The 16,084-nt window shown below is 40.3% G+C and overlaps 1 protein-coding gene across 2 annotated transcripts in view; it reads left to right on the top strand.

Moving 5' to 3' along the window:
• The window catches only part of plppr5b (phospholipid phosphatase related 5b), an 86,811-nt gene that overhangs the window by 16,297 nt on the left and 54,430 nt on the right, over positions 1–16,084 (top strand). The window contains exon 3 of one of the 2 annotated variants that reach the window (XM_065948963.1): positions 5,360–5,548. In XM_065948963.1, coding sequence (XP_065805035.1) covers positions 5,360–5,548 — 189 coding nt within the window. Of the gene's footprint in view, positions 1–4,995; positions 5,549–16,084 lie in introns of those variants that run through there. The other variant, XM_065948964.1, reaches the window with a different exon arrangement.

The following is a 16,084-nucleotide window of genomic DNA, read 5'->3' as shown; positions in this document are numbered from 1 at the left end:
TACAAACTGGCTTATGACATTTTTGAAATGAGCAAATGGGTCAGTCTTTAGTTTAAGATCATATTATTATGTGATAAAGTAAATAGGTGGATGTACAGTAAAAAAAATAATCTCCAAAATATAATCTGTTTTGTACTCTTTGTTTTTCTTAGTGACTTCTGTCTAATTCATGCATATGCACTCTCCCTGATCCTTTGACATCTTCCATGAGTAAATGAAAGTTAAATTCAATAATCCTCCAAGCAAAAAAAAAAATATGCTGAGCATCTTATTTATAAAAAATCTCAAAATATCACAACCCTTGAAAAAATATTTGGCTATAATAAAGGTCCTTTATGTAAGATACCTACAGAGTTAAATCATAAAATGACTTTACTATATCATCAGACATTAAGGTGACATGCTATATTAACGTGCTGACTTCTCGGACAACACTGCAGCAGCCAGTATGTCCTCCTGCTAAATTTTGATTCAGAATGTAGAATATGTTTTTGTTTTTTGTTTTTTACCAGAGAAGGAGGCAGATTCACAGTACCCCCACACAGTAATTGTTTGCCCCTCGGTTTGCCAGGTAAACGGCAAACCAACAGATGTTGCAGTGATGGAAGCAAGCAGAGTTCAGATATAACTAATTCTTCCCGACCTGAACAGCATCGGCATTTTTCTAATAAGCTCCACGACGTAGAAACGTGTTAAGAACAGGACAAATATTCAAAATGCTTTATAAAAATAGATCGATGCAGAGGTGGCTAAACACTGAAGCTTCAGGGTCTGCAACATAGCAACCTGCGTGCACATCCACTCTAAGGAGGAGAGGGGCGGGTGATGACAGTTATCTTCAAAGTTTTGAATTTGGACTGCAGCACCCCTTTTAAACGCTAGGTGTCAGAGTTACATATTGCTCCTTTAAAATGTCTGTCTATTGCCTTTCCTCTTGACAGACATGTATCAGTAGTTCAAGCCGAAACAGACCTGAGTTAAAAAAAATGTAATTCTTGCATTTGATCTATTTACTTATCACGATTACGGGAAAGCAAATCCTAAAGTTTCATTTTTAATTATGAAGGTTTCATATTGTGCTCTTCCCCCCACTTGCCTGAGTCTAAAAGTTGATTGATAGTGCTTTCATGTTCTCTACAAGTGTGTGTGTGTGTGTTTAAGGCTCTGGGTCTTTCATGCCTAAATGTTACTGCTGTGCAGTGGGGCACCTGTATCCACCAGACAACAGAGCTCATTAGCTGCTCCTCACAGGGGGGGAACAAACAATCTCCTGCTCCTTATGAGAGGAACAAGACAAATAAAAAATGCCTTTCATACTGTTCTCTGATGTCATATTTATTGTGGGTTTTTTTTGTATTCTCTAAGATACAACTGCAGCTGCAGTCCTTTCATGCCAACATAAAGTCACAGCAGTTCCTGGCTACTTCAGATCCTACCTGGCTGTACATGACAGATTGTAGCTGTTTGTTATATTGATCTATCTGTTTGTCTGTTGGTGAAGAGATGTGTAATCCAGTGCACTCAGATACAGTGACAGTAAAATCAGCTCCTGTATTGTTTTCCTCACATTAATTTCCGTTGCCATGGTCACATGTGAGGCTGCAGCAGCGAGCTTCATGAGAGAGGCACCCTCCTTCTCTTTCTCCCTGCAGCTGCCACAAAGAGCAGGTAGTCGCCACAACCTTTACAAACAGGTCTGACATGATTAATACTGGAGTACAAGTGGATACCGGGGGAGGATCATAAAAACATCAGGCTGTCAGACAATAATCATCTTGGACCTCAAAGTGAAATATTTTCTTTTTTGCTATGGTGCAATGTTGTGTGTGCTTCCCTTGCACTTTTGTGTGTGTGTGTGTGTGTGTGTGTGTGTGTGTGTGTGTGTGTGTGTGTGTGTGTGTGTGTGTGTGTGTGTGTGTGTGTGTGTGTGTGTGTGTGTGTGTGTGTGTGTGTGTGTGTGTGTGTGTGTGTGTGTGTTTGCCTCAGCAGTAGAGCAGTGACTGTGAGCTTCCTCATAGGCTGAGAAGGACAGTGACAGATGGGCCTGTAGGTCTACAGAGGACTCAACTGTGTTCACACATTCACAACTGCTTAGATCGAATGCTTTCTGATTGGCTGGATTTTGAGCTCCAGTCTGAGTCTGCATGAGTAATCCTGTTTGTTTGTGTGTGTGAAAGTTAAAGAGTTCATCTGTTAGCAGTATCGATCCTATTGACCTCTCATGTCAATATGAGTCTATCAATATCCAAATGAGGACTTATGTAAAGATTATTCCCAAGTAAAATTAATTTAAATAGTTTACAGTAAAAAGAAAGGTTGATTTTGTTTCCATCCCCAGCTCCTGCAGCCACATGTCCCCAGCTCCTGCAGCCACATGTCCGATGGGCAAGACTCTTAACCCCAAGTTGCTCCCACTTCTTCGTTAGTGGCGTATGAATGGGATTAGTTACTTTTGATGGTGACTTTACAAAGCAGCCTCTACCATCAGTGTGTGAAGACACTGTGTCTCTGACAGTCATGGCAATCCAAACACATTCTCTGATCCACCCAACTTGTCTACTACTGTATACATTTTTTTTTTTTATGGCCGTATGCTTTTAATGTGGTCTTAATCTTTTCTCATTTGTTACAATGATAAAAAAAACATTATTAGTATTATTACAGTAAACAATATTGATTGTCATACCATCTTTTTCCAATCCTGAACCATTAAAAACAAGATATCACAAGTTTTCCAATCTCTTCATCTGTATCTCTTGAACACCAAAATGTTTAGTTACTCATACAGTTCTCAATCTGGCAACTCTGGATCTGCAATTCAAAACATGCATCATCAAACATCTCGTATGTTTGTGCATGAAGCCAGCAACATATTAGTTTGGCCTAGTTACCATCCAAATGGGGGTTGATGATGGAGTGACACAGTAATGGCAACCATTACTCAAAGCTGTCAGCGTGTACCCAGCTGACTCCTCACACCCTCTGCATCTCCATCTCTATCTCCATCTCTGTGTGCCTCATCCTCTTCATCTGTCCCTATGTCTCCTCTGACAGCCTTCACTTATGGATTTCAGTGGGCCAGTAAAGCAGATAAATGTGTGTCTAGTGTTGGAGAATATACAGAGAGAGTGTGTGTGGGGTATAAAATAGGATGAAGCTTTAATGGTCCATGTGGGGAAATGGGATGGCTGAATCAATTCAACAGAAATAAAGGAAGAAATAAAGAGCAGAAATAACTTCAGAGCTAGTGGTAGGTGTTTAGCATAATACATCCATTATGAAATATCAAGAATTGGAAAGATTAAAGAGAGATATAAGCATTATTAAGGATTGTACCCAGCAGATAAACACAAAAAGACAGCAGTATTAGAAAATTAACATATATGCTGTTGCTTTTAAACATGTAGTTGCGCTATTGAATAATGCATTAAAGAGACGCACACACCAAAACGGAGCGTTCTGAGAGAGCTGGTTTATACAGGGTCACAAACCTCCTCTGGTGCATGATTCATGTTATATGTTGACCAAAGCACAACACAGATGTTTCATTTAGACCACAGGGGACTGTTTGAAAAGGTGGAGAAGGGGGATAATATGTCCTCTTTAAAAAATCAAAATAATGTCAGTTGAAATTTGAAGTATAAAGAATAAAATAACCCGAAGTTAATATTGTCTGGATTAGTCTCCGGATTAGCTCAATTTGTAAAATCGCCCACCTTGTACTCAGTTGTCATGTCCGTGCCCCAGCAGCTCACACTAGGTACTAACCCCAGATCCTCTGGTGCATGTCATCCCAACTATCTTGTTTCTTGTCTCTCTTCAGCTCTCCTATCCATAAATCAAAAAAAAGATCATTTTGTCAGAATACCCAGCTCAAGGGAAATAACTTAAATTCTCAAGTATGATGTAGTGCAGAAAATAGAGAACTATTGGGAGAAATGTTGGTCAGATGTGTCCCTCAGTAAGACACTTAACCCCAAGTCCCTGCTGCTTTGACAGAGGCATGTGAATCCCAGGAATGGGATTAATTCATACTGATGGACACTTTACATCGAAGAACTTTTCCATCAGTGTGTGAATGGGTAGGTGCGACCTGTGGTGCAAAAGTGCTGTGAGTAGTCAGAAGACTAAAAATGCTAGACAAGCCCAAGTCCATTCACCTTTTACTTTGGAGCTAATGGATGTTATACCCCTTTCTTTTTTTTTGTTGCCTCTTGTCTTTATTTCACTATGCAAAGGTGTGCAGTATGACACTGTTATGTAAAAAGCAACTAAAAAGACAGGACATACTTTTATAGGAATGTCTTAAAACCATTTTCAAAAGCCCTACTGAAAAATGTGTGGCTAGCAGTAATCATTCCTCCATACTTTTACAGAATTGAGGGATCCCTTCCTAATACGTTTCGTTTTCCTTCATGTAAATTGCATTATAAAGATGTCAATTTGGAGAAAAAAAACCTGTATCTATCTTTTGAAGCTTCTGATTAGCTAAGTAGTGCAAAGTTTTTGCATGGTGTGATAACTGTGTATTGTATTCCCAAGTTAATGACATCAGCATGTCATTAACCGGGTCTCAGTATGAGCGAGTGCCACAGCCAACATCAACTGTTTCAGCGCACATATAGACTAATCATATAGCTTATGAAACAAACGTACTGAAGAATGAACACTCAGGCTTTCCCTCAGTGAGATGAAATAACTAACACTTGCCTTCTACATGTTACTTGCTCGCAGCCTTCTCTCATTCCTCTCTGATGAAATATGGGCTGAATGTGGAGGAAAGAGCTTCAGCCCCTGCCAGTGGTCGAGACACATATGACGTCTGCAGCTCTGTCCCTCCCCCTTCTCATATCTCTCTTTTCATTCTATAATTTTTCTCAGCTTCTCTTTTGAATGTTGCACTACATGCTTCAGTTTTATATCCAGTTTACACACACACATTTACGCACCCAGAGGGAGCTGTCAGTCCTCACTTACATGTCCCTCTAATCTGTCTCTCTCTCTCTCCCTCACACATACATGCACTCACACATCCCTACACACCCACTGTCTCTCTCTCTCTCTCTCTCTCTCTCTCTCTCTCTCTCTCTCTCTCTCTCACTCTCTCCCTCTCCCTCTTTTGCTCTAACTCACACACACTCACACACACAGTCTGTAGTCGCTGCAGCAGGGAGCGGAGGGAGCCTCCACAGAGAGCAGCTCATTGCGTGCAGCCGAGCTGTCATGAGCCGGTCAGCAGGAGTCGGTACTGCCGGGGAGGAGGAGGAGGCTGGGTAGTCGATAGAGAGACAGAGAGAGAAAAGGCTTTGTTCTAATTAAATGTCTCTCGCTCTCCGTCTTCATCATGCTGTACTTCCAGCTGGTGATCATGGCCGGGACCGTCATGCTGGCCTACTACTTCGAGTACACCGACACCTTCAGCGTGCACGTGCAGGGCTTTTTCTGCTACGACACCGCCTACACCAAACCCTACCTGGGACCAGAGGAGAGCAGCGCCGTCCCACCCATCCTGCTGTACGCTGTAGTGGCTGGGCTGCCCACGCTGCTGGTGAGTACACACTTCACATTTTCAAACTTCCCCAGTCACACCTGCAGGTTTCATTGATGATCCATTTCAAACAAGATTTTCTTTTCTATATTTCTCTTTGAATAGAAGCTTAATTATTCTGGTTTCACTTCATCTCTTGACTGTGATCATTTTGCAGTTTCTGTCTGACTCAGTATTTGACTTACTGAATTAGTCAATTGACAAATGACCTACAATTTGAACAGATGATTAATTATTGAAATATTTGTCAATTAAAACAATGACTTCTTGGAGGTGATGCCCCTCCAAGGTGAGCCTGTGGGCTCCTTTTCTTTGTTTTATATAATTTTCAACTGACAACTTCTATGTTGTTAGTTACCCAGAAGCGGACATTTGCAGACAATTATTGTCATCTCAATATTTTTACTTCTCGAAAAACTTTTCACTTTGGGTAAAATGCAAAAAAAGGATAACTGTACTGTATTCTCAATAATGATAAATGCTCTTTTCTTCTTTGTATATTGCAAAGAATAACTTTTGACTGGCGTGCTCCATGAAATATCAGAAATGGCAAGATTTAAAAAATTAAAGATTGAATATTCAGGCTGCCCATAACTTAGTGTATGTCATTTATTATGAAATATTTGATCTTTGAGCTCTTCTACGTGCACCAATGTGAAAACAAAACCTGGCAGGGTTTGATCTTTGCTCCATCATGTCATATCAGAAAATTGATCTGATTTTGAATGGCGAGACTTTATTACCTGCCATAGCTTAGTAGATAAGATCAAATGAGAAATTGACCAGCTATTTGCACTGCCTTTATTAATTTTAAGCACAGCCCGACAAATAAGTATTCATCACTCTACTGGAAGATTGGTCCTGAATAATCGTTGTTACAGTGGTTTTCTTTTTTTCTTCTTTGTGCGTGTGTGGGGGGATTTTTTTTGCCACATGGGGGCAGTGATACAAGTTGTAACACAGCTTTAACACGTTATCGACATGTTTACATGGTGAACGTGTCAGTATACAGTTGAACGCACATACAGCCAACAGAGTTGCCAGTTTTCAAGACACAGTGATGAGTTTGAGCATGGTAACCCCTCTCCTTATAACCTGCCTCCTTGTTCACTTACCTGAAAGCAGTTGCATGCCGCTTCAAAGCCGGTTGATGTTTCTTATAAGATAGCCAAAACAACAAGCTAAACGAGCTTCACAATACAATTATAGTTGAGGTGTACATTTAGACCCGTTCAATCTAGGAAACAGTTTTCTTGTATAAAGAAGTTTGACGTTTTTTTTTTTGCCTGTGAGCAAGTTCAGGGCAGACAACGCGTCCTCTCAATTTTGGCGGTCAGTTTAAACTCCAAGATTTCCACTCCCTCCCTTGCTTTGTTGTCTCGTACCAGTGCTACATTTAAGCTTTCAATTCCCCCCCCCCCCCCCCCCCCCCCAACCAACACCAGCCCAGCATCCACCTCCGGCTCCGACTGGGGTTAAAGATGATGTCATCACTCCTCAATTTCTTCATACAAAATAAATCTGCGAGGAGCGATGAGGTCGGAGCCTAAACACCAAAGTCAAACTATGTTCTGCTGCCGCTAAAACATTTCAAACCATTACAAACGTCTGACTGAAATGATATGATAGTCAGATTTATTTTGAAAGCAGCTCCAGTAGGTCACATTCACAATGACATAGAGATCTTTTTTTTTTTTATCCAGAGCTTGGTTAAAAAGACCATTTGACCATTTGGGGGTGGCTGTGGTTCATTTGGTAGAGTCGGTCGTCTCGAGGGTTCGATCCCCAGCTCCTGCAGCAACATGTCAGATGTGTACTTGGGCAAGACACTTAACCCCGAATTGCTCCTGCTTCTTCGTCAACATTGCATGAATGTTTATGAATGGGATTAGGTACATCTGATCGTCTCCCTACATAGCAAACTCTACCATCAGTGTGTGAATGTGTAGGTGTGTCATGCGATGTAAAAACACTTTGAGTAGTCAGAAGACGAGGAAAGCGATATACAAGCTCAAGTCCATTTACCATTTGTGAGGCCTATACATCCATATACATTTCTTCATAGAGAAGCAATCAAACAATCAGAATGATACGTTTTTGGTAACCAAGCAGTCATCTCAGAGAATATCGATCTTCAGTGGTCCCTGTGAATACATCATCTGCATCTTATGGTTGATGCCTCAGCTTTGTTTCTCATTATAATCACCAAATAACAGGGTGAGATTCATCGTAATCTCACCATAATATCTCCCTGGCCCCTGAATGAACGATGCCTGGGTTATGTTTCACCGCTCCTTCATTAGCTCTGCCAATTATGAGCTGATTGTGGAATTAACTTATATGTAGCCAACAGAGATGCAGTGCGCCTTGAATGTTAAGTACAATGGTTACTGCTGCAGTAGCTGGTCTGAAGTTTACACACAGTGATCCTGCTCTGGATGTAGGAACGTCTGTACGCCTCTGCATCTGTCTCAGCTGTTTGCCTGCTTGTCGGCAACCACACATACACACACACATGCACACACACAGTTTAAATCACTGTGAATAACTAAACACAGCCTTGGCATCCTGTTACATTGCACAGCACACAGTCTCAAAGCAGCAGTAATACATTTAAGCAGATTTATTAGCATATGTTTTCTTCCATCTCCTCTACTGCCATCAGTCTTTCTCATTGATGACGATCTTCATCACACTGAATTACAACTTCTGGACTTACATCAAAAGGTAGTACACAGATTGTCCATGTCCATTGTTTCAGACCAAGCATTGAATTTGAATAGACCAGGAGAACAACAAATGAGGTTTATGACTTGACTTTTTTATTTTGGTACATTATATAAGTTGTTTTCAAATTTCTAAATGCATTAAGGCTTGAGCTAAGCAACTAAAAGTTGGACTGTATTAAGTTGCATTTCGGGGCGCTGGTAGGTGTTTGGTGCGCACGCTCCAAGTGTGGAGACTGTGGTCCTCGAGGCGGGCAGGCCTGGGTTTGAATCTGACCTGTGGCTCCTTTCCTGCATGTCATTCCACTCTCTCTCTCTCTCCCTGATTTCTGATTCTGTCCACTGTCCAGTCTCTAAATAAAGGCAAAAAAGCCTAAAATGAACCTTCAAAAAAAGTTGCATTTGATCAATTATACACAAATAGAACGGTATATTTGCCATGAGCTTTACTTCTCGACCTGTTTAAAAAACGCTTGTGCGTTGCCTTCTGCGGCTTGGAGGAGCTTCAGCAGGTCTTTAAAAAAAAGTGACGATTCTTTCAGCATGAGAATTAAAAAAGAAAAAACAATTAATCAGTACAATGACAACAAAAACTTTCATGAAGCACTTTTAAGGTGTTCACCATTTGGAAGCTATTTTCATTCAGTTTTGTTTCTTTTGAATCATGTCATTGTCAGTAATGTCATATTGTATATGTAATGGAATTTAAAATAAAACATTAAAAAACGTTGTTTTAAGCTGATTGTGAAGTGTTAAATAAAATAAGCATTGATTCATAGCTGCTGCCTATTTGCTCTATGTGTTCAGTTTGCTATCGTTCAGTCAGCTAAGGCAGAAAATAGATGTTGTTTGGAGATGTCTATTTCCAGTGCAAAGTTCATGACCAATATTACAGTTACCTATGAACTGCCTTATTTGATTGAACTCCCTCTTTTTGGCCTCGTCTCTCGTCTGTGCACTATATAAAAAATACCAGACTGCAGGGGACAGAAAAAGTAATGGTCATAAACACCAGATTGTCAAAGTACTTCAGCCTCAAGCCCATGCATATGGGATCCGTCGAAAAAGAAAAAAATGAAGAAAATCTCCTGACTTATCCTCAAAATGAGGACAAAATTTACATTAGAACTACTTGTGGAAAAAAAAAAAAAGATCAAAGTAAAAAACATCTTGACTATAAATATATCTGATTGCACTCAGGCTACTTAAGGAAACAAACAAACATGAATATGAAATGTGCCTTTTTGCATGTTTGATCTGATATGGAACACAAATGCATAATATTAAGCTGATTTATTTTTATTAAAGATTTTGTATTCCTCTGACATAAGGCCACAGTGATTAAAAAACCTGCCCTAAAACAGCAATGAATGACACATATCAATAAAAACATTGTTCAGAAGTACACAACAAAGCCAAAGTTTAAGCCAGCCAATAAAAGTCAGTTTTGAAAAAGAGAGTCAAAAGAGGACACTAAGTTTCCCTCCAGGCAGTGAGTTGTGATGAACTGTGTGTCCCAAACTGCAAAGCCTTGTTCACCTTTTGCAACCAGTTGAGTTTATGAACCGCTACTATGGCCCTAAAGGAGGATTTCAGGCAGCGCTCTGGCTTAGGGGGCTAGCAGGTCACAGATATAATGTGCTACCTGGCCATTTAAGGCTTTTAAAACGAGCAATAAGATCTTAAAATCAATTCTCAAACTCATAGCTGCAGTGGCAGCATTTGAAGTTACTTACAGAATGCTGCTGGCAGGCAGGGCATTTAGTAAAACTACGCAGGAGCAAATACTTGACAGTAACAAATCTTCAGTATCAATCTTGGTTATTTGTGAAATACGTTATCCAATACAATAAAGTTTCATTCACATTTTTTTTCTAAATCTGATATGTTTGAACATATTCTTAGACAAGCTCTGCTCATTTGTAATTGCCTGCCAAAATAAAACTCTCTGCTCTCCTGGGGATTCAAGAAGAAATAATTAAAACGATCAACCTATAATATAACTCACAGGCGTACTCTCCTCCATTGTGGCTCATTATGGCAGATTGCAAAATTCAATTCCCCCCCAGTGTTTATTGTTACTACTTTAGCTTCTAGAACAAACTGAGTAAGAAAACAAAGCAAACACAAACATGATGCATTATAACCCACAGCATCCACCAAGTCAGTTTTACAATTGGCCCCTGATGTCCATGTAGTTTGTACAGCCGAGAGTTATGCTGAATCATGGTCTACAGAACTGCGATAAAAACCCATCTGAAAACTGCAACATGTTTAAAAAACAACCAATGACAGTGCAGTACGGAAGCGTATTGCATTCATATGGAGAATATATTTTTTTTGCCTGGTTTCTTGTTATAACGAGAAAAGAGATAAAGATCTCGTAATAACAAGAAACCAGGCAAAAAGAAAAAATCCCCACATGAATGCAATACGCTTCCATACTTTTTTTCACCCACAGACACAGGATAGGAAAAGAGCTGAACACATTTGACGGATTATGACTAAGTGTTTAAGGTCGTTCATCAACATAAAGGAAATCACAAGATGCAGTAAAAATAGACAGTCAGAGTGAGATAAACTGTAGAGCAGAGTCAATTCAAGACTGAGTCATATGACATGGAAATGAACTCAAATGAAATCTAAAAAATCTGAGTGGTTTTGTTCTAACCTGGAGGTACTTTAAGGGTGCTGTCAGCTAATAGATTGTTGCTCTGCTGTGCTATTAAAGAAACAGATATAATTGGTCTGGGACAATGCTGTTCGTAATGAGTTACCATAATAGATTCAAAGAGTTTATAGAGAGTTTAAAGAGTACTCCCTTAATAAACAATCTTTTTTGCACAGCAGATAATGAAAGAAAAAAACACTGGAGAGCGTGATTTTGCTGTGATTTACTTGATTACAGGGCAGGTGGCTGAAATATTTAGCTGATTTCCTCAGCTGCCTGTGGATTTAAGAGCAAGGTTGGCTTTGGGAAGGATGGCAAAAAAGATATGAGACCATGTTCTCAAAAGAGCTTCGAGTTTATTAATTGTATGAGTAACTCTGGACTGTACTAAAATGTATAGAAATGAAATTTACAGGGGGCTGCACATTGGTTCAGAGGTTAGCTCCGTCCCCTCACAAAGGCAAGAATGGAAGGCAGAACTGTGCTGGTTCGAATCCCCATCAGACTAAGCCTTTCTATGTGGAGTTTGCATGTGCACGGCTTCCTCCCACAGTCCAAAAACATGCTTGTTAGGTTAATTGGTGACTCAAAATGGCCTGGGAGAGTGAGTATGACTGATTGTCTGTCTCTGAATGTCAGCTCACATGTGATTGACAGGCGACCAGTCCATGGTGTACCCCGCCTCTTGCCCAATGACAGCTGGGATTGGCTCTAGTCTGAACGGGACAAGTGGGATAGATAATATATGGATGGAAAATGTACAGTGATTTTGCAAAATATCCTTCAATTTAAAGACAGTTTTTAATTCCTATGATCTTAGGTCATTCTTGAGAAGATGACATATGTGTGTGTGTGTGTGTCATGTCCGTGTCAGGGTTTGGTATATGAGAACTACTCAATTAAGTCAAACTAAGTCACTTAAATTAAGTCGCTATAAATAGCACATTTGTAAACCACAGAAGTTAACCTAAAGGGCTTTATGCACTACATCACTATCAATTAAAATCACAAAACCACAGTTGTGATCAATGGCCTGGAAGACTCTGACCCTTTAAGTGGATAAAGAGATGCCATTATCTGAAACAATACTACAAATAGATGGCCTCCTGTTGGGTTAATCAGTATAGGTGCAGGAGGCTTTTTTGTAGGTCTTGACATGGTTAATATGCATACCAAATATACCTGTCAGTAACCTCCATGCAGACCCCTTTTTTGAAAATTAAAGAGTATGCTATGCAGCCACACTCCTGGACGAGGCCCATATTATCTTATATTTTTGGCACTTTTGATGGGCAATCCACATTTAATGAGTTTTGGGGCATGTTAGAGATGCCTGATATGCCTATTATCCTTACTATATATATATATATTTGGCCCAAGAAAGGAGGAAATAATTTTCACCCACATTCCAATAGGGTCCCAGCATCACCTTCAGGGCTTTGCCCCTGATAAGCTACGAGGGGTAGCTTGTGGTCAAGTCCCCTGACCCTTTTATAATTATAACAACAAACATTATGAATGGATGACATCACATTATGCAAATGCCACGATCTCTGATCACCTCTGCATTTGTCATTCAGTCTACACATTGGCTCTGGGCTTTGTAAAATATGGCTGCATGCATACTGTGTTTAAAAAGAAATGAGATGGAAAGTGGGAATGTGGGGAATAAGGCTTAGCTGAGAGCCAAGAGAAATACACGCCACTCTAACCCCGGAATTATAGAAACGCAGTTTGGATTATCTTCCTAATTTTTAATAGCCCACTGAACTTCTCTGAGAACTTTTATAGAGTGAGTGTTTGGCCTGGTGACACCAAAACCAGCATCAAGTGCAAACATTTTTTGGGGGGATTAAGGGTATGAAAATACAAGCCTGTTAGGGAAGTATCCCACCAGCTACTTGTCGCAGGAGCACATTGGACGGCTCACAGTTAAGCCTGATGACAAATGATCATAGATCTAACAGTTTGTTTCTAATGTATGGTGGACTGTTTTGGTCTCATCACAGCTTTCCACACGCTAACTGATTTTTTTTCACCAACAATCAGTCAGGATCCTCAATACAAAAAAGAAAACACAAAACATTTTCCACAGTCAAACACGACTTTAGAGTAAACAAACAGTGTAAGGAAAAAAATGTGATAGTTCTTAAAGTACTTGTAGCTGAAAATTCACAAGGAAATAAGTTAAATTATGAATACAGCTGCTAAGACAGTGACACATGGGCTATACATGTTACAGCACAAGCTGGAGGTGAGTAAAAATTGACTTTGAGAAAAACTGACTGTTGTTGAGCTTCCTTCTTCAGTCAGCTCATTTCCTGATTGGCTTTGGTTTCGTTCACGTGACAATTGACAGAGTGTGGCATCGGCTGTCCTTGGGTTGCACACAGCAGCCAATCAGATTGTAATTAATGAAAATTATTCATATTCACGATTTACAATCAAGACGGTCCTGAGCAGATCGAATCACTCTTAACACATCTCATACCACAGAAACATCTGGGAAGATAATCTCTAGAATCATTAAGAATCATGATTTTTGATGATTGTTGGAAGAGGGGAATCGGGCCACTAATTGTCCACATGATCTTGTGGTGAGTACTCCGCTTGATGACTGCTGATACATGTACCCAATGTCAAAAGATGATCTGCTTTCCTAAGTTTTAACTTTACGCTGAATAGTTTACTTTGTGAAACAATTTTGGCAACAATGTCTGGAGACTTCTGTCTGGTTTAACTGTTTGAGTGATGACTCTAAGAAGAGTCATTGCAAAGAGTACACTAATGAGACCCTTACTTCAGCGTGACATAAAGGGTCAATTGGTGCATTTTCCCTCTGACATGAATTTGGTCTTCACTAGTTTTTATTAGTTTGATGTTTTGAGGAACTGCATCTTAAGGCAATCTACTGGCTTCATCCCTCAGCAGATTTTTTGCTGCTATGTTTGTTCATAGCTTTTTCCAAAATGACTGCCATGTATCACTGTAGACTGCAGAGGCCAGCAGTTTCACTCATGCCTCAAGAACTACATTGTTCCACCTCTATCCCTGAAATTTTTTTTATAAGTGTGTCCAAAGGCCTCTTCCATTGTTCAAATGTCAGGCACTGTCTCACTTTACTGTTCAAACTTGTTGCTACTGCAAGCCCAATTAACTTGATAATGGAGACATATTGAGACACCAGGCTTCATTCTGGAAACCCTTTCTGAAGGCAAGAACACTGTCTAACAAAGCCTTGCCCAAATATTGGTTCAATGTCATTGTCTTTTCCTGTTGGCTACACTCTGCCTTGCATTGCTGATAAAGATAAATTAATGTCATGACATACACTGGTGTGAAATTAATCACGCCAGAGTCTTAAGAAGAGGGATGGAGATAGAGAAAGGAGAGGAGTGAAAAAGTTCTGCGCTGACCAGACGAGTGGTTTGGTAAATAAGCAGCACGGTCACCCTGGCCCTGTCATCATGACTTAGCCAGTGGGGAATAGCTCTACAGTGATGGAGATGGAGAGAGAGAGGGCAGGGAGGTAGTTAAGGGACTAAACAAGCAGCACATTGTCACTGTGGCCCTGTCAGCTTGTGTTATAGCCGACGAGAAAGTGGGACAAATGGCCTGTAGCTGTCACAGTGCTGCTCAGGCTTTTTGGAGCTCAGGCAGCCCTTCAGCCACTACTTGCCATTATTGATGAAATCACAGGCAATACGTTTTAGCTTCTCAAGTGCATCGCCAAAACAAGTAAACAATACCAAGGGAGACATTAGATATTTTGAGAAGTAGAATTTTAGTAGCTTTACAGCGGTGCATAGCCTATTCAAGAAACATCTTTTGGTAACCATGGCAACACATATGCATATCACTTCAGGAGACTGGGGATTTTCTCTGATACATCTAGATGTAAAAGTGGTAAAAACAGATGTGTTGACTCAGTGTCTCTCTTGTGTGCTATCAGTTTCTCCTTAAATAATGTGGACCCATATCAACAACACACTAAGTTATCCCATAATAAAACAGTGAATAACATGCCTGTTGTCCCTTTTCTACCTACTTGTCAATTTGGGAGTCTGTACACAAGGTCCAATGACGAGCCATGATGAGATTATGTTAAATTGAGAAATAAATGAATATTTGGAGGGGAAAAAAAACGATAAATTGACACGTTAAAAGTTGCTGATAAGAAGTAGGCTACAACATAGTCATGGAAGTATTGTTGCACAAGTTGTACAAGTTAGGTTGGCCGTATTCAAAGTCATTATTTTTTTGGGTAATTATTGTAACTTTTTGTATCACTGGGTTACCTAAGTAACTCTTTATGAAATGCATTGTCCCAGTCAATGTTATGGTCAAAGGTTTGGATTGATTTAGAGATACTGTTTACAATGTTAAATAAACCAGTACATAATGCTAATAACAATTATGAAGTAGGTGGGAGGGTTATGGCAGCAAGAGATCTACTTAGCCATTTAGTCCTTTAGCTGAGCAAGATGGAAGGGATGACCAACAGATGTCCAGGATGGACCGTACACTGCCTACCTCACCATAACATTCCCCAGTGATTTCTGCCCCCAGCGTATCCAGCAGCCTAGTGGCCTTGTCTGTCATACTGTCTGCCAAGCAGATAACAGCATAAAAAAGGACACTTGCAACAACTGACCAGTAAACTGTGAGAAGTATTTACTGTAAAAGCTTTAGATCTGCAGCAGTCCAATGAAATCTTCGAGGCAGTAATAGGCAGCACTAATTGCTCAACTGGCTGGAGACAGCATCACAAACTGAAGTCATACTGTCCGGCATTTTGAAGGGAACAGAGTTATCCACCCTTTCAAGCTTGTCTCTCCTTGTACAGAGGCTTTGGATGGTTTAAATGTACCAGTAACAGTCAGCCAGATGAGGCCAGTGGAGGAGAAGCTCACATTGACTTGAAGAATATTCCAGTTGGGCTGCACAGTCTTTGTGCTGTCTTATAGACGTCTTCTGGGTTGCCTTTCAAGGGCGCAGGCTTTCAAGCTATACCCGCGGTGAAGGACAGGGCAGTTGGGGGGGAGGGGGGTGTAGCTGCTGTGATTGCTATGTAAATGTGTGGAAGACATGTAGGAGGGGAATCTGCAGCTGAAGTTGTTGTAGAGTGAAGGGACGAGG

This window comes from Labrus bergylta, chromosome 20, assembly GCF_963930695.1.
Source record: "Labrus bergylta chromosome 20, fLabBer1.1, whole genome shotgun sequence".
In the NCBI taxonomy this organism is placed as follows: domain Eukaryota; kingdom Metazoa; phylum Chordata; class Actinopteri; order Labriformes; family Labridae; genus Labrus; species Labrus bergylta.
This window is presented reverse-complemented; position numbering and strand designations above follow the sequence as displayed.